This window comes from Gymnoscopelus braueri (assembly GCF_963280865.1).
Source record: "Gymnoscopelus braueri genome assembly, chromosome: 13".
Lineage (NCBI taxonomy): Eukaryota > Metazoa > Chordata > Actinopteri > Myctophiformes > Myctophidae > Gymnoscopelus > Gymnoscopelus braueri.
The window spans coordinates 39,877,080-39,900,935 of record NC_137615.1 but is presented as its reverse complement, the minus strand read 5'-3'; the positions used below and the strand labels follow the sequence as shown (position 1 = coordinate 39,900,935).

The window sequence follows — 23,856 nt, the reverse complement described above, 5'->3', positions numbered from 1 at the left end:
GAATGTTTTGCTTCATGGAGGCCAAAGAAGAGAAAGAAGTTCTTGTCTCTCAAAATTATTTTTTTCCCAGAAAGTTTCTTTTCTGGGAAACATCAAGGCATATATATAGGGGACCCTGAAATCTGGCTCACACATGACTTACGACTGCCAGCTCCTTCTCCGACAAAGGCCAAATTAGCTCATCTCTTGCTAATTAAGCTTCTGAAGACTAAGGGGCCCGGGGACAATTTGTGGTTTCACACAACAACTAAACAGAGTTTCTCCCTGACTGAAGTTGTTAAATGGTGGGGGTAACGTTAGCTTTGGAGAGTCTGTCGGGGTTGGCAGTTTTCTGGAGAGCAGTGTTCGCTGTGTGAAGCGGATTACACTGTTTGTTAGTGCAGTGAAAATGAGGTGATTAATCAAGTTGTCAGTCAGCGGCCACAAGCTCTGGTGCTGAACGGCTGCCATGGGTCAACACTGGGGCTATAGGGATAACCCCATATACTGTGTGTGTGTGTCTGTGTGATATATATATATATGTATGTATGTATGTATGTATGTATGTATGTATGTATGTATGTGTGTGTGTGTGTGTGTGTGTGTGTGTGTGTGTGTGTGTGTGTGTGTGTGTGTGTGTGTGTGTGTGTGTGTGTGTGTGTGTGTGTGTGTGTGTGTGTGTGTGTGTGTGTGTGTGTGTGTGTGTGTGTGTGTGTGTGTGTGTGTGTGTGTGTGTGTGTGTGTGATATATATGTGTGCGTGTGTGTGAGATATATATATATGTGTGCGTGTGTATATGTATTAGATGAAAATGATAGGTCATGCATTATAAGCTATTGTAAATAATGTGTGTGTGTGAGGGATATGATTATTTTGGGGGGTCGTGGCCTGAAAGGTTTGGGAACCCTTGGCCTACAGTATATCATATAAGACATCTCTAAGAACTTACTAAAGCCCTTTTTGACCTTTTCAACAGTTAATCCCCTTTTGCCTTCATTGTGATTAAACTTTGGCATCGACCTTTTGAACTCTTGACTTTCTTAAAGTTGATGCAGGACGTCTCCAGTGGTATCCAGCTATATACATACTGAGCAAAGAGCACATGATTGCAAGATTGCAAAGCAGAAGAATGATGCCCGGTATTTACGTAAAGGGGGACGAGTTCCATTCGCACAATGACATATAAATGACATGCCGTATACATATGTGCCTACCGAAAGAAACCCGCTGTGCAGAACTCCATACAATACGCGGTGGGGGCACTTTGAAGATGTGAGGCCTCTCTGATGTGGGGTTTTCAGTGATGGATTAAAGCCAGCTAACCGTATCCGTCGTAATTATGGACGAGATGTAAATGACAAAATGCATTAAGAGGAAGGCTGCAGGGACGGGTTGGGGATTTCATATGTTGTTCATATGCTCCTGTTTTATTTAACGTCACCTCTCTTTGCAGGAAAACCTGCCTGAGAATCATCCTCTTGTCTTTTAACCAAGCAGGTCTGGTGTGCAGTTTGCGGTGCTACGCTCCAGGTTTCAGAGTTTTCGCCGATGTCAGCGGTGTATCGACGCTTCCTCTGTCATTATCGTCCTTATCCTTCCCCATGAATGGTTCTAAGAATTCAAAGGGAGCCAGCCACCGGGTTCATCTCTAGAATATTCATTGCTTTGAGAGTCAACCGCAGTGACCATCAAAAAACTCTTCAGATCACCAAAGTACAACACGCTTAAAAAGCTCTGGCTCTCTTGCGTACCTCTTTTTGGGGCTGAACGTTCAGCGTTCAAGCAGTTCTTTTTTTTTCCTGTTCTGGCTCCACGGACATAATGATCGAGATGGTTCCAGGGTTCGGCTAATAAGCGCTGTCCGGTGTTACTCATCCAGACTCCAGACCGACCTCTGTGACCTTGGGGGGGGGGGAGTCTTCCCCAGATGTAGAGCTCTGCCTGTGAATACGTTGCATTTTGGTGCCAGACTTCCCAGTCCTTCCACAGTTGCGGTGTGTGACTGCTGCATGGGGCCCTGCTTGTTGTGTCCCCAGGACCCAGAGTATAGGGTGACCACAGCCCAGGGCTGGTTTGGGTTGGCTTGGCTGGCAAGGATCTCTTCGTCTGTGGCCACTCCGGCCAATTAGCACCGTGGCTCAATAATCACAGCCTCTGTACCCAATCCAGGGTTTTTTATTTCACTTAGCACAACTGTTAAACTGATTTGTATAGGCCTGGAGCAAATATCGTGACGCCGTCGCGCTATATCCAAACCTATTCTTAACCCATTAAGACCGGGAGAAGGCACCAAGTGCCGCGCTATGAGCTTGTAGATCTGCTATTTTTGAGAAATCATAAAAAATTGTGCAAATCTTTGAATATATATTTTTTCAAGCAAACATTTGGAACTCAAATCATTGCTTCTGGTGGTCCCTGGAACAAAATATTTTGAGATGGGGGTCCTTGGCCAAATACATATACATTTTGGGGTCCTTGACATGAAAAAGGTTTGAGAAGCACTGACATAGCAACATATGTTTTTTTCAAAAAGCTGTTTTTATAAGACATTCTAAAAACAGACATTTTGTAGAATCGGCGTCTTAATGGGTTAAAAAGATTAGAGTGGAGTTTTCGGCAACGGTTCATGAAGCGTCGAAGCATCCTCCAAATGTAGGATTCATATCCCCCCCCGATATGATACATCCTGTTAGATAACACCGCAGGCCAATGGGATTGAGGAATAATAGAGTTCCCATAATTCCCACCGCTGAGACGGCTGCAGTTCATCTGCTGCAGGTTCCCGGGTGCTTTGAGAATTATGCATCTCTCATCTCCCTTCAAGCTATATTTGTTTAGGCAGATGACCTCTTCCCTCCCTGCAGTCATCCAAAATAAGCAGAATAAAAACAAGTGCTCTCTGGTTAAAGCTTTCTTTTTTTCCCATTAGGAGTGGACAGAAAGCATCCTGTGCCGGCCATGAGGCTCATTAATGCTTTTTACACCCCTTCGATTTCCCCTCAGCGAATACGCACGTCGGATAAGATTACGGAGAAGTTGGAGAAGTTGCCACGGCCGGACGGGCTCGCAATTGGCGCTGGTGCGATATTAGCTTTTTTGGCAGCCCGTGTTTGCATGGAGGTATTTACCCTCCGTAAGCCATCGATAACTGACACCTGTCCCCGGAAATGTTCAACCATTCAAAAGGGTTCCTTTTGCCGTGGGACAAGTCACGGCACGTCTTCCCGCCTGCTGTCGGGGATATGCCATGGTGAAGTGTGCCGGCAGAATGGAGCTGAGACTCTTTTCTCATGTGCATTATAGGCATCGCTTTGAAGAGCAATGAAGGGGCCATTTGCATCTTCACTTTATCTCAGCATGCATATTAGGGCTGTCAACTTTCCTCAGAAATGATATTCGAATATTGGTCAAATTTGCAGATATTCGAATATATTCGAATATTATTATTATTATTATGAAAAAATATATAATTATTATTATTATTTTTTTTATATATATATATATATATTTTTTTACAGAAACAGTACAAAAAACAATGTATCGAGTGCTCGGATCCAATAAAACATATATTTTGTTTGTTTTGATAACTTCATACATAGTTTTTTGTATTATCCCTGTCAGAAAAAAAATTTTTTAAATACATTTTCATATTCGAATATACATATTTTCCCAATATTCGAATAATATTTGAATATCGAATATTCGTTTGACAGCCCTAATGCAGATGAGCGCTAACAAAGAGCAATACGGGATGGTGGATCAATGGACTACGGTATATGAGGGTAATCGATTGAGTTATAGTATGTTAAAGACACTTTCAATTCATAGAACACATTTGAAAATGTAGTAACGCAAAGACCTAATTCTACATATGTGAGCAGCAATACTTTTTTTAAATATATTTTTTATCCCACGATTTTTGTAACCCATTTTGTCACCCAGTGCCAATTGCCTATGTAATCCCGGGCGCTACACTCCCTCTGCCAGCCTAGGGAGAGCCTAGAGCCGAGCTCATGCCTCCTTCAATGCATGAGAGCTAGCGAGCCGCTTCTTATATCACCCGACAGGGGGGGAGGTTCCTTGGTTAGACGTAGCACGTGGAAAGGAACACGTTATTCCGACCAGTTCTTTTCCCCTCCATCAGGCGCCCCGGCTGACCAGGGGGAGGCAGTATAGAGACCAGGATTACTGCATGTTTTTGTGAGGGTGTCTATCCTAGGAGACACGGGGAGAACATGCAAACTCAACAAGCAATTCTGTACTGCATATCTGCTATCGTGATTACCTTCACTAGTGTGTGTGTGTGTGTGTGTGTGTGTGTGTGTGTGTGTGTGTATAAATGTTGACGGAGTGAGATGGATGGAGAACTCGGTACAGCAGCAGTGGAGGTACAGGGTTGTGCTGTGCCAGCTACTGAAAGCCTACACCGGTGAGAAAGCCGGCCCTCCCGGGTTGTGTGCTGCACACCACCGAGGCTACTGGGGTGTCTGGATGTGCAACTACCATTTTCCCTGCCTGTATTTTTAGATACTCGTAGACACACAGCCTATTCGCAACACTCAGCCCTGAATCGTCTCTCTATAACTGCCACTCTAGCTTTCCTCAACTTTTCTCTGTTTTCAACTCTTTCGTTCCCTTTTTTCTCTTGCGCGTCAAAAGGGGAATTGATTTCTTTTTGAATGACCCTCTCTCTCTCTCTCTCTCTCTCTCTCTCTCTCTCTCTCTCTCTCTCTCTCTCTCTCTCTCTCTGTTAGTTTCTCCCGTTTGCTGTATTTTTCCATGGGATAGGATGATTCTGAAGGCTAGTGTTTTCCCTGCCCCTCTGAAAACACCAGTTGTGACGTCTTTGCGGCAGGCGGTCGAGTGATGATCAATCTCTCACTGAAGTCCCCACAGTGAATGGAACCTGAGCCCGCTGTCAGTCTTGTCAGCGGCCAGAGTCCTGTAATCTGTGTTACCCTGTATAATGCAAAGATCCCTGCCTACCGCAGACTTCACAACACACCTTAAAGTTGTACACAATTACGGTCCCAACTTGCTTTCATTTTTCCATTCTTAAATGTTGATTTCATTGGTTAATTGAGAACCACTTTCAACCTGACTATTTTGGGTATGTCATTATAGGCGAAGAAGTACAATAAAAATCATCCCCCTCCAAATTTTCAAAAATAGCAGATCTACAAGCTCACAATGCTTCGTGACGCAATCTCGGTCGCGATGTTATGTGTTGTGAGCTTGCACTGCAGATCTGCAATGTTTGTTATTTTGTCGCGACACTGTGAATGTGTAATAAGGTTCACGTTAACCGTTGCACCTGCCGTGTTATAGAGAACATTTCATAAGCTATGTCTCTCAAGGGGAGTTTTTCCTTGCCAAGTATGGTCGTGACCTCCTCCGTTACGTGAACTGTCATGAGATAACATTTGTTGTGATTTGGTGCTATATAAATAAAACTGACTTGACTCATGACATAGTGCTTGTGAAGTGTGTGTGTGTGTGGGTTGAAATTGAGGAAATCCCCCAACCCCGTTCTCACTCACAGATTGATGTATCACGGTATAAATCCGAGGATGCAGTAGTCCTCTGTTCCCCATTATTCTCCATGCACATCTTCCATCGTATCTCTTTTCACTCCAAGTCTGTTCCCATCGAGGCCGTGGGAAGACTGCAGAAAAAAACACAACACCATAACAACCGTTGGAGGGAAAAAGTCTTCTGGATTTCCCATTCAAGTTAGATACTATATTTATCCGCGGATGAGTCCCCGGGTCCTATCACTGTTCTCTCTCTGGGGTCTTGGGGCTGGCCAACCCTGCCGGTTGCCAGATCTGCTTATTATAATTTCCCCGCAAGATTTTATTTTAAAATAGCCGATCTACAAGCTCAAGTTGTGAGCTTGTAGATCGGCTATTTTCAAATAGCTGATGTATATGTTTTGGGCTGCTTTTCCTAGATCTGGTTGCTTGTTTCTCTCACAGAATCTGGCAACACTGCCGGCCGGGGGTCTGTTGTGTGGACATGGCCTTTATTGTCTCGCTGGCTCACATCACACATGACTTTTTACCCCCGCGCTACTTATTTTTTCGCTGATGCGAAGGAAACAAGATAGGGAGTCGAGAGGGGGGGGGGGGGGGGTATAGATGACAAGGCAAGTATGAGTAATGTATGAAGCCTGAGTTATACTTAGTTGCGTGCGGGTGTCGCACACTGAAAATAGCACAATGTACAAGCTCATAACGTGTCACGTGAGCTTTGCATCAACGCACAACTAAGTATAAATCAAGCTTAATGGAAATACCAGCTTATGACCAGAAACGGCGTGAATTGTACCGGTATGTGAAGTGAGAGTTTCCTCTCTTGTAGTGTGTGAGTCCCCTGCACCTTGTCGTCACAAAAGTCACATCTCAGAGCCGTTGTTGTTGCTTGTAAAATTGTGAATTTACTCTCGGCCATCATTCACTCTGTACTGCTCTCCCCTGGCCCCTAGCCTCTGACCCGACCCCGACGTTTTTTTTCATTTCCAAAGATGGAGAGAGAGAGAGAGATGGAAGAATATATAGAGTAAAGGTTTGCGGTGCTTCTGGTTGAGAAACGGAGCGAGCTCTCCCTGTAAAAGATGGTTCCAATTACCGGTAAAAAGAAGTGGTGGTGGTGGTGGTGGTGGGCGGCAGAGGAAATGAAAGAATAAAATGGCTGGTTTGATTTCCACAGCACCCCCCCCCCCCACCCACCCCCCCTCTCCCCTCTCCCCAATTCCTCTCCATCTCCAGAGGCCGACTTCTGCAACAGTCTGCGTTAAGTTCGAGAAGAGAGTGACTCCTGACTACCCGGGGTCAGCGCTTAAATGGACTGTGAAGACAGAGCAGGAACAAACTAAAAACCCAGTAATTGCTGAAAGGACTAATCAGCCGTAGATGAAAAGACAGAGAGAGAGAGAGAGAGAGAGAGACTCGGGAGTCTGTTTTCATGAGTGATGAAAAGAACAAGGCAACAGTTATTGATTAGAAGGACGAGGAATGAAAGGAAAAGGAGGGATGTGCCCATTAGAGGAGTGGAAAGAGAGAGAGAGAGAGCGAGAGAGAGGGAAAAACGAGGAGCAGGTTGAAGAGACGAGTGGCTGCAGCTGTGTGAGTGTATTGTATGTGTTATGGTGCGTCTGCATGGTACGGTAGGAACAGGGAATGGGGCAGAGTCAGCAATCAGGCTCGTCTTTCACCGCGGGGCCGAACCGCGGCCAAGTTGGACGACACACAAGGCCCTCTCTAGAGATGCTTTCTGTTTTTGTTTTTCCGAACACCGAATCGGCCATCGGCCAGCTCAGGGGCCAATAAGGCTTATGTGACTGACATTTCATCGACTTGGAGACTCGTTTTTCGTATATCCGAGAGGAAAATGTGCTATTACACGTTACAATGCAGGAGAAGGGCCGGCTTTGGTCGGAACAGGAAAAATAAACGCTCACCGTTAACCCGTTAAGAACTGAAGGCGATTCTACAAATGTCTTCTGAAAAAACCCTATGTTTCTATATCAGTGGTGCTCAAACTTTTTTATGTCAAGGACCCCCAAAATTATATGTATTTGGCCGCCGACCCCCATCTCAAAATATTTTGTTCCAGGGACCCCCCAGAAGTAAAGAATAGAGTTAAAAATGTTTGCTTTAAACAATATATTTTTCAGTGCCGCGCTGTGAGCTTGTAGATCTGCTATTTTTGAATAGCCAAAGTGTAAAATAATGCTTTTTTTAGCTCAAATCAAAAAGTGACACAGGTGCGTTCCAGGTCATAACTCATTCAGTGCCCAGCTTATTTATGGTATTTTGGCTCTGAGTGCCACAGCCAAAATTCATTGTAAAAAAAAAGTGCTTAGGAGCCGAGATACAGCCTTTTTCAGTAAGAAGTTAAACAAAGAGTGAATGGAGCAGCAAATCTTCAAATCATCATATCTTGGGTTCTGAACATGTTTTTTTTTTTTTTCATGACGTCCTAGACGTCATGTGGCGCTCAGGGCGTCAGGCCACGTGACGTCATAGACGTCATGTGGCACTGAATGAGTTAATGGGTTAAGAGGCATTTCTTTTTCTTTTTTTCTTTGAAGCCATTACCGCGGAACCGGTACGAACTCGATGGAGAACGACGGAGAAACTCGAGTCAGTGAGAGAGTTGGAGAGAGCGAGAGGCAAGGAGTTGGAGAAAGGGAGAGATTGCGATCGTTCCCATATGTGCACACACACAGACACCTGATATTGGTCCTGTTGGGTGAATCAACATTCTCGTCGAGCGACACAGATGCTCTCCGTCTGTTGGCGCATTCGAAAGGGAAACGGTTGAGGGGAAAAGGAAAGAGAGAGAGAGAGAGAGAGAGAGAGAAACCTCTTTTGTTTATATTGGGAGGAGAGGAGGACATGAAATAGACCCATAAATCCATAATCTTCAAGGCTGCTGACGAAGGTGCTTTTTCCCCGTGTGCTTAGTAGACTGAAGCGTCTATACTTCTCATTTGACTCTGATTAGCACGATCAAAGCAAGCTATGCTTTCATCTCCTCTTTTAGTTGTTAGTTTTTAAGTTAACCCCCCCCCCCCAACACACAAACACTCAAATGCACACACGCACTCACACACACACACACACACACACACACACACACACACACACACACACACACACACACACACACACGCGCGCACCCAATTCACGTACCTCTACGTCCCATTTCTTGTTAAAGCATTCAGATGAGTCAGTTTATTATTATTTGATATTTGGAAAGCGATATCTTCCCACATCTAGATAACTCGGCACACCTGTGCTTATGTTATTACTCCTACAGACACGATGTCATTTCCTCTGCTTTTTGTCATTCCACTGGTGGGATTTGACCCGGTGTGATTGACCCCCCCCTCAAACCATCACTAGGAGAGATCCCTCCAACCAAGAAAATTCAGCACCTTATATCCCAGCTTCCCTCTTGCGTTGGGCTCTATTCCCTCTATGCAGTGGTGGGAAAAGTACTCAATTTTTTTACTTAAGTAAAAGTACCAATTCTGCAATATAGAAAGTCTCTGTTACAAGTAAAAGTCCAGAATTCTAAATTTACTTGAGTAAAAGTACAAAAGTATTGGCATCAAAATGTACTTAAAGTACCAAAAGTAAAAGTAGTAAAATATTTGAAAATAGCCGATCTACAAGCTCACAACGCGTCGCATCGAGCTTGTATATTGGCTATTTTCAAATAGCCTGTGTATAGAATAGGCCTAAAGTGGTTAATGTATGTTTCATAATATCTGAATGTATATCTGAAAAGAAACTAGTAACTAAAGTTTTCAAATAATTGTAGTGCAGTAAAAGCACAATATTTGCCTCTGAGATGTAGTGGAGTTGAAGTAAAAGTATTAGAAATTGGAAATACTCAAGGAAAGTACAAATACCTCAAAATTGTACTTAAGTACAGTACTTAAGTAAATGCACTTAGTTACTTTCCACCATTGCCTCTATGCTTGGTGCCCCCCCCCCCCCTCTCTCTGTCTCTCTCTTGCTTTTGCTCTCTCTCGCTCTGAGTGTGTTGGGATGGATTGGGGGCATGCAGGCAAGTTCAACCACAGGAGTCCCACAGGTGGAGTCGTGGATGTCAATTGAATTTACGGCTGCAGAGAGGATATACTGTGGCAACACACGCGCACACACACACGCACGCACAATGAAATCCATATAGAAAAACACTGATTATACAATGGGTAGTTCCAGCCAAGCGGTTGGATTGGTCGAAATAGCCTTTCCAGCTGTGCTGAAATCACCATAAAGCATACATCAGCCGTGCCCGAATGTGACACACCTAATCTGTCTAGCTAGCGTTACATTGTTTTTCTAGGCTCGGAATCTTCTACGTTACACTAGATTTTACCGTCATGTATTCAGATTTTGTTGAATAACTTTAGTATCAGTTCAGTCTGATAACTCTTGGATTTAATAATATATTTTTTTTAGCATAAATATAATATTTATTGAGCATAAATATCTATAAGCATATTTGGCGTCAAGGATCTGTCTGAATTCATGAATTCCCTGTAAGCATGTAAATATTGTACTAAATGTATAATAAATAATACCAAATAGGTATAACAGGGAATGAAATAGAGCCCCCTGAGGGAATCGAATGGAGACGGAGGAGCCCACAGGTGGATGCCGGGGTGGTGGTGGGAGTGCAAAAAAAAACGTCAGAGCGCAAAGTAGCAGAGCTGCAGCAGAGCAGCAAGATGACAGAGCAGCAGCAGAAAGAATGAGCAGTAAGCAGGGAGGTTTAAATATCCCACCCCAATCAGATGGAGTGACTATGTGACGGATCACCTGATCAGGTCTTCTGGCTCAACTAGCTTAACTTTTTGGTGGTAACGGGGTGTACATATTCTTTACAATGGCTATTTCCATCATGACAGTGATGTTAACCACATCACTGTCAGGGCAGTAACAACAGTAAACAACACCTTCAAGTGTAATATAAGAGTGTTATATACTTGGTTGCGTGTCGGTGTTGCACACCCAAAATTGCTGATCTGCAAGCGCACAACCATGTTGCACTGCGACGTGTTTTGAGCTTGTCGATTAGCTATTTTTGGGCGCGTGACACGGCGCACAACCAAGTATAAATCGGGGGCAGTAGCATAAGAAACACATCCGCATTCAGGTCCAGATGTTGTGTCCTTTGGCCGCCCCCGGGCTTGTTTGCAGAGGACTTAACTGAAGGCTGGGCTGAGGGCGTAACCCCTCCCCCAACACACACACACACACACACACACACACACACACACACACACACACACACACACACACACACACACACACCCCTCAGTCTGTAACCTGAAGCGCTGTTTATTGGGCCTTGGTCCAACAGAACATCACAAAAATCCAGCAAAAGCCCCCAAATTCCCCCCCTTTTCGTCGCTTCCCTTCCATAGTTGCTGCCAAGCCGTGACGATGATGACATCATTATCATCAAAGGCGCGTGCCTTCAGGTCTAACCCATTAAGACCGGGAACGCATCTGTGTGTCATTTTTAAGATTTCTTTGGGCTATTCAAAAATAGCAGATCTACAAGCTCATAGCGCGGCACAGAGTGTGGATCTGCTGTTTTTGAAAAATCGTGAAAATTTGTGTGCAAATCTTTGAATATATATTTTTCAAAGCGAACATTTTTAACTCAAATCTTTGCTTCTGGGGATTTTACAAATGTATTCTAAATCCAATTTTTTTTTGTTGAAAAAACATATGTTGCTATAATCAGTGGTTCTCAAACAGTTTCTTGTCAAGGACCCCCAAAATTATATGTATTTGGCCGCGGACCCCCATCTCAAAACATGTTGTTCCAGAGACCCCCCAGAATCAAAGATTTGAGTAAAAAAAATTGCTTTAAAAAAATAGATATATTCAAAGATTTGCACAAAATGTCCACGATTTTTCCAAAACAATAGCAGATCTACAAGCTCGTACACGAACTTGTAGATCTGCTATTTCTGAATAGCCCAAAGAAATCTCAAAATGACACGCAAGATGCGTTCCCCGGTCTTAATGGGCTAAGGAGCGACGTGACATCATGTCGGTGTAGTAGGGCCCGACGTGTGATCTCCTGTATGGAACATGTATATAGCTGTCAGCTGGGGGAGACATCAGGCCCGCTAGCCGTGAACCCGTAGAGCTGGCCGGGCCTCGCTGCACAGCCCAGCCCAGCGCAGGTCTGGGCCATGCTGTAATGGCAAAACGTCTGCTCTGAGGCAGGTTCACGCAGAGGTGATGGAGATCGCATGCATGAGTGGGAGGACAGACTGCTGAAGCAAAGGGTGCGTGTGCGTGCGTGTGTGTGCGTGTGCGTGTGCGTGTGCGTGTGTGTGTGTGTGTGTGTTTTTTAGGGGAGGACTGCCAGTAAGGCTGTGTACAATATATGAGTGTGTGTGTGTGTGTTGTTGGGTGGACATAAAAGGGTCCATCAATTAGAGGCTTTTTTTTAATGGCTTATTAGATAATTTCCCTTCATTTTGACCAGTCCATTAAATCCTGTGAACTGACAATTATTATGTAATGCTATTTGTCATTCTCTGGTGTTCAGGGACGCAAGTGCGTCAACTTGAAAAAAATGAACACAAAGTGATGCCGAATGTGTCCCTGCTGCTCTGCAGAGCTTAAATGTGACCGTGACCGTATAATGAATGGACCATCGCAGCAGATAGTGTGCAGTATACCTACAGTAGTCAGATCCTAGTTTGGGCAGAGCACCAGCTCTCCGTTGTTTTTGCCCCTGTAAGGAAATCAGCCAACCAACTGTCTCCTGTGTGTGTTTATTCCATGTTAGCGCGCTCAACCCCACACCCACCCACCTCCCTATTCTGTGATCTATCGCTTTTTCCGGGGTCGTCAATTATCCTGGACCTCTACCCATGCGTCTGCGCTATTTTTCATCCCACTTAACTCACACAGACTTCACATCAAGGCAAATGCGAGTTAACTTTACCTGCAGAAGGCAGTGCCGACTTGGCCTCCAAGGCTGAAAAATTATGCGCAGACGTAGCCGCGGTGTTTATTTAATCCAGGACTTATTATCAACGCGCTGTCTTTACTTTGGTCGCGTCGCTTCAGAAAACCTGTTTGGACGCCAGGTCAGTAGAATATGCACTAATCCCCCTCTGGTGAATAAAGCTATTTGGAGGCACACCAGCAGCCTGAAAACATCTGTGTATACCTTACAGATGGTGTCCGATAAAAGCCTGGTATGCACAGAGACATATTACCCCTTGGAGAAATGCACACTCGAGAATTTACTTTTTAAAACCATGCAATTGATGTAAGCTCATCCTCTCTGCACGTTATAGCGACGTCCAGTCGCTTCACTGCAGAGTGTGATAAATGTAGCTGTAAAATTGCAATGCGGCCCATATGTGCACGTCGATATGCTTCGACAGGGATGGTCACTGAAGGGGGGGGGGGGGGCACACTGGGATCGTGGCTTATACCAGGTGTTCCCAAACCTTTCCATGCCAGGGACCCCCAAATAAATCTGCAGCCCCCCAAACTGTGAAATGGCTTTAAACAAATCACAGCAATCTATAAGCTCACAACGCATTGTGATGTGTTTTGAACGGCTATATTTGCTGATTTTGAAAAAGTTTGATGATAATGACATGTCCAAAATAGGGACGTTGAGTTAAAAGTGGTTAACCCTTTAAGACCTGAAGCCGATTCTACAAATGTCTTCTATGTCAATCTAAATCCTAACTGTGTTCTGAAAAACGTATGTTTCTATATCAGTGGTGATCAAACTTTTTCATGTCAAGGACCCCCAAAATGTTGTTTATTTGGCCGCGGACCCCCATCTCAAAATATGTTGTTCCAGGGACCCCCAGAAGCAAAGATTTTAGTTAAAAATGTTCGCTTTAAAAGAAAATAAATATATTAATTTGCACACATTTTCTCGATTTTTCAAAAATAGCAGATCTACAAGCTCATAGCGCGGCACTCGGTGCCGTGCTATGAGCTTGTAGATCTGCTATTTTTGAACAGCCAAAGTGTAAAATAATGCTTTTTAGCTCAAAATAAAAAAATGACAGATGCGTTCCAGGTCTTAATGGGTTAAAGTGCCACAATAATCTATATGAATCGAATTTGAATTGAAAAAAATACACCCTCTGGCAGCCCCCACTTTAAAACCCTGTGGCTGAAGCCGTTGCACATTTGAGATGCCTTTTTGTTTCTCTACTGCTGAGCTTGTGGTACAGTGACTCGCGTGGTTGCCCCTGGGAAAGGGAGAGGACTTTCTCAAGATTCCATTCCATTGAAATCGGCAGGGAGCGGATCCAGAGGCTAATATCCACCTCCCTACAATCCACCCTGTCCTAAATGCTCACTCCTGACGGGCTGCGTCGAGCAAACTTGAACCTGTCGTTATTACACTGCACGCCGAATTAACTGCCAGCCAACCACAGCCTCTATCTTCTGCTATGTAAATGGATGAGGTATTTCACCCCCTGGAGTAATTGCTTCAACCTGCTGCTTGAAGATGTGTGCAACATTGTGTGTGTGTGTGTGTGTGTGCGTGTGTGTGTTTGCAACTTCCTGCACACCCTCCTTAATGCAGGCCGATATATCATCATCAGCATCTGTGTGTGTGTGTGTGCATGCATATATTTTGGAGTGGGAACATGTGCGTGTCATTTTATCGTCCACACATGCACTGCAGGAGGAAGCGCCGTTGGAGAGGGAGTTTTTATTTTTTAGGGAGCAACAAGCGATGAAATGTTTGATTGAGAAGGCAAAAGAAGAACCAGAACCCAATTCCCCCCCCCCCCAGCGCTTGATCCCCCTAACCGCTGGTGCTGGGGCGTGTGGCGAGGAAGATACGTCAGAGACGAGAGCAGGGAGGGGGGGCTAGTGGGGATTTGATAGGCTGCACATGCGTCCTTCCCCGCACACATGTGCGTGGCTGTTCTCTGACTGGATTTGATATTCTTTCGTTCATCCCTATTTGTCAAACGCTATTTGAATCACTTCCAGATTTTGACAAATACAGTCTGCCAGGGGATTCAGCTATAATGAATGATGGTAGGGGGGGGGGGGGGGAACACTCTAGCTGTAACTTGACAGTACCTGGTATTTTCAGCGGTGTGCTAGAGCTCAGTTTCTTTGACGTTTTGTTCGTTAAATTTGTTTTAACGTAAAGTGTTGTGAATGACAACAAGGTCACGAAGGTCTTCGGACACATCGCAAGTTCAAAACATCTATCTTTATTGGACACAGCCGTCAAGTCAAGCTCCTCAGAGGGCTGGCACAGCGACAGATTACTGTTTTTACGGCTGTGTGTGTGTGTGTGTGTGATCTTGGTGGTGGCGGGGCGCACTGTAGGATGATGGCTCTAGTTCCATGGAAAACTCAATCGCTGTCCTCCATTACCTTGTGTGGAAGCTCTGTGTAACTCTAGAACTTTGCACGCAGATACCAGGGGGCTCACCGAGGCTCAGGGTTGAGACATTAAGATCTAGAAGTAGTTATGCCCTGACAGATAAGTCTAAGTAGCACGCCTTTTGCTGGGTTAGGGGCTCGGATCATGGGCTCCTTGCTTTGAAAGATAGGGCGCTGCAGTATTAAGTTTTTCCAGAAAGATGAATAAAGCCGTAATTACTTAAGAACCACATACAGTATATATTTAGCGTTTGATTGGCATTCTGTGTGTGAGCCAGCAATTTTTGCATTTGGACTCGATCCCAGGCGGACAGTTACATTACATCTATTTACCAAATGGCAGACTAGACTTACGCACATACTGTACACTAACCACTTAAACCCTACTTCGTCGTACAATGGTGTTGCGCAGTGAAAATATCCATCTACAAGCTCACAACGTGTGAGAGATGCGTGGTGAGGTTATAGACAAGAGTTCCCACGGCCATGAAAGACCCTGGAAATATTTTTTAAATGAGAAAAATAAGTTTTCTAGGCCTGGAAAAGGTTTGGAATTAATCAAATGTTTTGGAAAAAAATGTTTCATTCATTGTTTTTAGCTGTTGTTTTTCTTCATAAATCAGTTGTCCAAAACATGTCTTGCATTACGGGAAATATGTGACATGATAAAAATGTTAGTGCTTGCACCGCACAGGCCTGCGTCAATGCAACCCAAGGTGCGTTCGGGACGCACGCTCTGGGAATCTGCTCGGGTTTCAGAGCGCTCTGGTTGTTGACATCATGGAGTGCTCTGATATCAGTTCATTTATGAACGGTCAGAATAGATACGCATTAACTAACGTTACATTTAGCATCTTTTAATATTCATCCAATTCACCCCATGTATAAACATGATTATTGCCTGTTTTGTTACACATAGGAGGTGCATCTTGAATACTGTCTAGAGCAGGGGTCCCTAGGGGGTCCTCAGAGTTACTACAGGGGGGCCGCCAAATCTTAACCACTTGAACCCTAGCATCCCTTTTCTGAGGAGAACCTTAGCCAAGAATAGCAGATCTACAAGCTCACAACGCTTCATGCTGTGAGCCCTTGTGAGCTTCTGATCTGCTTTTTTTGGCAAAGAGTAAAAAAAGAAAGTTTAATCTCAAACACAATTTTATTAATATAGAGGGGGGTCCCTGCTTCATCTCTCTCTCAGCTAGGGGGTCCTTGGCCTGAAAAACATTGAAGACCCCTGGTCTAGAGTACCACACAAGCTGCAACCAACCTCCATTATTCAGACGCTCTGGACAACCTGTCTCCTGACTCGGGGCAGTCAGTGTGTGTTCCGGGTGTACCTAGAGAACATAGGTTCATAGGTTCAGGATTTGTAGTGTGCCCCCCATCCAGTTATTACACTGGCCCGGGGCGCAGTCCGCAGAAAGAGGAAAAAAACGGAGACAAGACAAAGAAGACTAGACTAGGGCAACAAGAACTCATTCACACTGTCAGTCAGTCACAACAGGAGGGAGTAGAAACTAGAAACTCAGTGCTCTGAATTTTGTAATGCCGCCACTTCAGAACGCACCCCGAATTTATACTGGATCATGTTTTTTGATTGATTGATTGGTTGAATACTTTTATGAACAAGATTATTAACAGTACAGGTAGTACAGTCAAAAGTTATGCTAAAAGGATAACACAAAAAAAGCCCCAGGTTTCCATTGTGATCCATTGTACTCAATTCATCAGCAAGACATACAATGAATACATACATACAATTCAATACATATTAGTAAAAGCTCATTAACAGCAAAAGGTAGAAGTAGGGGTGGGGGGGACGGGGGGGCAGAGGATGCTGTTACCAAGGTGTTCAAAGGTCTTCTACTAAGCCTGATTGTATTTTAAAGTCATCCATGTGACAAAAAAGAACAGATTTCCAAGCTTACAATGCATCACGGTGTGCAATTCTTCTAGATCTGTTCTTTTTGTCAGTTGATGTCCAGGGTGTTTGTCGCTGTCTGTCTCGAAAATCAATCGATCACGTGATACGTGTGGTTGTGCAACAGAGGGCAGGGATGTTGAAGCGCGACCAGTTTGCCTATCCGCAATGCCTGGGAAGTGTGTCTTCAATCATGTCTGGCTTTTGATCAAGTATAAAAATGTTTTGGTACACTGCTGTCCTGAGGCATAGCACACTGGAGCAAGAGTCATTATTGCGCCATATGATTGCTACAGTGTATAGGTCTGGAAATTGGGGGGAAACATGTTTTGGTAACGTTTTGAAAATTCATCTGTAAAAATGTGTGTGTACAGGGTTGCCAGGTCTGCTTATTATAATTTCCCCGCAAGATTTTATTTGAAAATAGCCGATCTACAAGCTCACAACGTGTCGCATCGCGACGCGTTGTGAGCTTGTAGATCTGCTATTTTCAAATAGCTGATGCATATGTTAAAGTGCACATGTGGCCCATAGTCGCTTCTTTTGGGCTGGTTTTCCTAGACCTGTTTGCTTGTTTCTCTCACAGAATCTGGCAACACTGTGTGTGTACCCTATATAGATTGACTACTTTCGGTATTTTTGAAAACGTTTTAACATTTTTTGTTTGGTTTTTGAAAAACATTACGCGTATTTTGTCATGCACAAAATAGGGGTGCCAGATTGAAAGTGGTTAAAGGTTTAATGACATTCACTTTTACACTACATTCAAAGTCTTTGTCCTGGTCCTTCAAAAGTGTACAAAAAGTTTTAAGTGAAAATTCCATTCCAGTGATCCATGGCAGGTGTTTTTCTCTCACATTTCTAAAGCCTTTTCAACTGCAATGAAAAAAGAAATCTTTGCCTGCGGGTGTCGCTGGTGAGGGATTTTGCCTGTCAATCATCGCCTCTGCTCCGCCCCCCCCAAAGGAAAGGATAGGGGAGGGGAGGGGCGAGGAGGAGAGTGGGCGGGATTATTCGACAGTGCCTCACTGTCGAAGGGCCAAGCTCAGATTACTTTTCAGCCTAATTATTCAGAAATCCCCAGACCACAGAAAATCCACTGAATGTTTTAAGTTCAGTTTTTTTGGGTGTAATTGAGGTCATAAAACCCCAAATAAAACATTGAAAATAAAAAAAGTGAAAATGAATGTCATGATACCTTTAATACATTACTCACTAACTCACAAACATCTGGCCATCTTTGGCCTGCAGCCTGCTTGACTACATCATACACATCTTCCTTTACAAACATGCACGTTATCTCATGCTAACACAACACGGTTTCTTAGCCATTATGGCTAAACTTTAGTCTGTTTTTAGTCGAGGACCCCTTGTAATAACAAATCAAAACACCAATGTTGTTTTGACACATCTTCCCTGTGAAAAAACAGCCATGTAGCAACAGTATCAATGACACACACACACACACACACACACACACACACACACACACACACACACACACACACACACACACACACACACACACACACACACACACACACACACACCACACCACACCACACCACACCACACACACGCAGGCATAATGTCACTGCTTAGTAATCTAAGCTGCACTCGGGGGCAAATGTCACCTCGTGTGCTACATGAACAATAACAAGCACTTCTACAGGACAGAACAAGTTGTGTTCTGTCCTGTCTGTCCTGTCCTGGATCTGTCAGAGGTACCTGCATAGCCTGCTCCTCCTCCGTCAATCACTCGCTCATCACACGCTTTATCTGTGTATAACTTGAGGTACGGTCACGGCTAAGGGTTCACCCGGTTCGGTCTGAGATTAAAGAATTTTGGAGATGTTGTCGACCCAATTCCAGTGTCCCCGTCGCTGACTTTAAACGCAGGTTCGCGTGAAGTCTGCGAGGGCTTAGGGCTGTCTCGTTGTCAAAATCTTCAAGTGCATCAAGTGCACGGTCCTCAAGAGCCCTTTATGCACCCATTCCATTAAGTCTGCAATCGATGCAGACTTTGCTCGAGGGAATTACCCACCGATCATATCTTTGTAATGTAAATACAGGGTTACCAGGGTATCTTCCAAATGTCAATCATTAAGTATGCATATTAGTCATGCAGCCTGGTTAGAATGTCAACAAACACTGTTCTGACAGAGAGACGGAATAGCGAAGAACAAGTACAAATATATATACTTTTAACTAAACACAAATTAAAGTGAACAGAATAACCTAGATGGAATAATAATTATTATTACTCATAGCCTTTAAACTGTAAATAAGGACAGAAAGAGTTTTAAAAATGATGGAAAGTGTCATGAAGGAAGGCCTTGCCTCAAAGTGCTGTCCCATTCCTACTGTATTTACCATTTAGAGCCCTTGCAGCCTTTCACACCCCAGCACTTACCAGGTGATGTCATTTAATTCTGCTAGGGCTCAGGTCTTAAGGCTTTAAAGGGAGGACATTGGAATTGGGCCTTCATTCATTCTCTTTCTTATGTGGCATTGTTAACCTACGGCAAAAATGTGAATGTTTAAAATGTACACGTCTGTGATTCTGTGTTTAAAGTGCGCCAAAGGTCTACAGAACAACAAGGACTCGCGCATCCTCTGGGCCAAAGACGACCATTTAATCACCACCGGATTTGATATGGTGAGGAAATCCACATGTATACGTATACTTGTGTGTGTGTATGTGTGTGTGTGTGTGTGTGTGTGTGTGTGTGTGTGTGTGTGCGTGCAATGTGTGCTTGCATGTAGTGTATGTCTGTGCATTATCCTAAACTTTCGTGTTAACCACTGTTTTCGGGTGTACCCAGCTACTGGGGTGTGTGTGTGTGTGTGTGTGTGTGTGTGTGTGTGTGTGTGTGTACACCATTTTCAACGGCGTGTATTATTGTGTCTAGATGCGTGGTCGTGAGGTGAGAGTCTGGGACTGCAGAAAGCTGAGCTCCTCTCTAGGCTCGGTGTCTCTAGGCACTGCCAGTGGGTGAGTACTGCCTTAGTATGTAACTGTGTGTGTGTGTGTGTGTGTGTGTGTGTGTGTGCCACAGTATGAAACACAGAGACAGAGATGCATACAACTAAGGCTGTCACGATTACGAATTTAAGTTGACGATTAATTATCACTCAAATAATTGCGATTAACGATTTAATTGTGTTTCTGTCGTTGAAAATTAATGGAATATTATGAATAAAAATGACATTTCTGTTTGGCTTTTAGCTTTCGTAAACAAAAGTTGCACAGGGCAGATATGACAAATAACACATATTTAATTACTTTATACTTAAAAATAAACATTAATAGTGGAAATAGCCGATCTATAAGCTCAAAACACGTCGCATCGCGACGCGTTTTGAGCTTATAGATCGGCTATTTCCACTATTTTTGAAATTTTTTGAAAATATGACATTTTTTTTTACATGGAATTGATTATGACGATTATGCAAAAAACGTGAAAATCCCATGCATGCGTTCCATAGGGATTTTAGACTACACAGCAATGGCGGAGATGCTAAACGTTCAAATGACATCCACCGTCCAACTCCATAGAACTGACACTGACAGAGTGTAGCACAGTGTAGCGTCTGCCACTCAGTCTGAGAGAGATCACATGCTCTCAGCATGTATGTGTGTGGTATGTGTGTGTATGTGCACATTTGCATGTATATGTGGAATGATACACGCAGAAACGGGGCTTCACACAATGCGAGGCATCCCTGCCTCAGTCCAGAATGCGGACCTCCCAGATGTTCTGACACTGTCTCTACACATTCCTGTAATTTCCTGGATCAGAGCGCGCTCGCGCACACACACACACACACACACACACACACACACACACACACACACACACACACACACACACACACACACACACACACACACACACACACACACACAGCTATCCTCTCTTCTCGCTGTCCTTTCTGACAAGAGCAAGTGTGTCTATTCTGCCGTCCATAATCTGTCCATAATCAAGGTGAAAGGTCAGGCAACACACACACACGCACGCACGCACGCACGCACGCACGCGCGCGCGAGCGCGCAGACACGCGCAGACAGCACACACACACACACACACACACACCGCAGACAGCACACACACACACACACACTGTTCTCCTCAATCACAGTCCGTCGTTTCTGCTGCCGCTGACCTCCCCCAATCACTCACTGCCTCCGTTTATTTTTCCAAACGCGGCTGCCGGGGGACCAGAGGAAAGCGGGGAGCGTGGCCGGGCTCCAGAGAGGAGAGGAGGGGGGTGGAGGGAGGGATGGACAGAGAGAGAGAGAGAGAGAATGGAAGAGTGGGTGGGTGTATGCGTTCCTTTGTCAGATCCAGCCCATGCGTTTCAGTGTTATTACAAAATGTGTTGGTGAGCCAAGGCCATTTCATTGTGCAGAGAGCCAGGCCAAACTAGGCCAGACCAGTCGAGTCCCGGGCTGCAGGCAGGCAGGCAGGCAGGCAGGCAGGCGGTCGCACAGTAGATGACTCTATAAAGGCAGAGAGGCAGCAGCACAGAGCGTACTCACATAGACACACGTTGTGTGATTTGTTCCGTGGCACTCGCTGCTCTGGCATCACTTCTGTTTCTCCAGGACGAGAGAGCGTTGATGTCCAAATTAAGTATACATAGTCGTGTGTGTGTGTGTGTGTGTGTGTGCAATATGTATGGGGATGTTAAAGACATACTGATTCACAGTAACCCGAAAATAGCTGCTCTCTCCAAGCTCGCAACACGACACGTTGCGGCTTTTCGGTGCACAACCGTATATCAATCACCCCCTAAGGCCTACAAGTTCGAAGAAGTAGCATCGACACGTCTATACTGCAACAGAGGGTCGTTCTCATGGTAGGAATGACAGTATTTGGCAGGTCTTTCCTCCTCCCTGTTGGGAATGTGTTTGTGTGCGAGACAAGTTATTTAGGAGTTGACACAGCGGACACCCCCTTACACCCCCCCCCCCACCCCCCCCCCCCCACTTCCCGCCAACCACTCATCTCTAATTCCTTCGTGTGACAGTGACAGATAGTTGCCTGTCTGCGGTCCAACACCTTGTCTGGTGCCGGCATGGAACTGATGGATATCTGTTCTGTTGCCTCTCGTCAAATGTATCGTACAACATGTACTCGAGTTTTGTTGTTTTGTGATTTGATTTCTTGAGGCAGTTTTTTACTTTTATTTTGATACAATAAGAGGAGACAGGAAGGTGATAGAGATAATGACCAGTCTCTCGGAATCGCACCGGAGGCGCCGCCGCCAGCGTTGCCAGATTCTGTGAGAGAAACAAGCAACCAGGTCTAGGAAAACCAGCCCAAAAGAAGCGACTATGGGCCACATGAGCACTTGAACATACATCAGCTATTTGAAGATAGCAGATCTACAAGCTCACAACGCGTCGCGTAGATCGGCTATTTTCAAATAAAGTCTTGCGGGGAAATTATAATAAGCAGATCTGGCAACCCTGGCCGCCGCCGCCGCCATGTTGGTAGACACATGCACATGTCCCGTGCGACCCCCGTGCTTTTTATGGTTGTATTTTCAGCTAAACATGACTCCCCTGGTGTTTCCTGACTGTAGATGGAGGAATGCTGACGTTTACTCAGTGTCTGTAGCTGCTGCTGTGTGGGTTGTGATGATGACGCTATGGAGAGAATGTATTGGTGGTGTGTGAGGATCTTTAACCACTGACCTGCTCATCTGGTCACAAGCTGGGCCGTCCGTGTTAATCCATTAAGACTGGGGACGCATGCGTGTCATTTTTTGGCTATTTTTGAAAAAGAAATTGGGAAAATGTGTGCAAATCTTTGTATACATTTGCAAATCTTTGCTTCTTGGGGGGTCCCTGGAACAAGGTATTTTGAGATGGGGGGGGTCCGTGGACAAATACATATCATTTTGGGGGTGGAAAAAGCGACAAAGTGACATGAAAAAAGTTTGAGAACCACTGATAAAGATTAGAAACATAAGTTTTTTTCAAAAAACTGTTAGGATTTAGAAGACATTTTGCTTTAGAAAACATATATATGCAAAGATTTTCACGATAAGCTCATAGCGCCGCGCTATGAGCTTGTAGATCTGCTATTTTTGAATGGCCCAAAAGTATAAAATGATGGTTATAGCTAAAAATCGTAACTGACACAGCATGCGTTCCCGGATCTAATGGGTTAATTCAACTGATTTTACTGGGTGGCTCCATGTGTGGCTTTGTTCACGTTCTCGCTCAGCAGCCGAAAACGTCCAAGATCATTGAAGTAATTTTACCCAATTCCACTGTTGGCCTTTCACCCACCACTATTTTGATAGTGGCTTTAAAAAAAAAAAAAAAAAAAGACATGAAATCTTCCAGTGGACATAACAGTGCTGTAAAGTAACTAAGTACATTTACTCAAGTACTGTACTTAAGTACAATTTTGAGGTACTTTTACTTGACTGGGGTATTTCCAATTTTCAGTACTTTTACTTCTAATCCACTACATCTCAGAGGCAAATATTGTACTTTTACTCCACTACAATTATTTGAAAACTTTAGTTACTTTGCAGATATAAATATATTACATTATGAAACATACATTAACCACTTTAGCCCTATTTTATACCTAGGCTATTTGAAAATAGCAGATCTACAAGCTCACAACGCGTCGCGATGCGACGCGTTGTGAGCTTGTAGATCTGCTATTTTCAAACATTTTAGTACTTTTACTTTTGGTACTTTAAGTACATTTTTATACCAATACTTTTGTACTTTTACTCAAGTCAATTTTGAATTCCGGACTTTTACTTGTAACATTGCATACTTCTACATTGCAGTATTGATACTTTTACTCAAGTAAAACATTCGAGTACTTTTTCCACCACTGGGACATAATCATTGGGGTGTTTGACCTGCAGTTCAGATGCAATGTCTCCCTTATTGAAGCACTTGAGTGTCGACCCCCACCCTCCGCCACTCTCCTTGGTCCTTGGTATGGCTCCATTTTTTCAGAAATGGTAGCGATCATGGGAGTG

General features: G+C 44.3%; 1 protein-coding gene across 1 annotated transcript in view; it reads left to right on the top strand.

Annotated features, from left to right (window-relative positions):
• The window catches only part of coro7 (coronin 7), a 179,952-nt gene that overhangs the window by 44,668 nt on the left and 111,428 nt on the right, over nt 1-23,856 (top strand). Inside the window, exons 8-9 of the mRNA XM_080446805.1 lie at nt 19,412-19,495; nt 19,749-19,831. Coding sequence (XP_080302931.1) covers nt 19,412-19,495; nt 19,749-19,831 — 167 coding nt within the window. The remainder of the gene's footprint in view (nt 1-19,411; nt 19,496-19,748; nt 19,832-23,856) is intronic.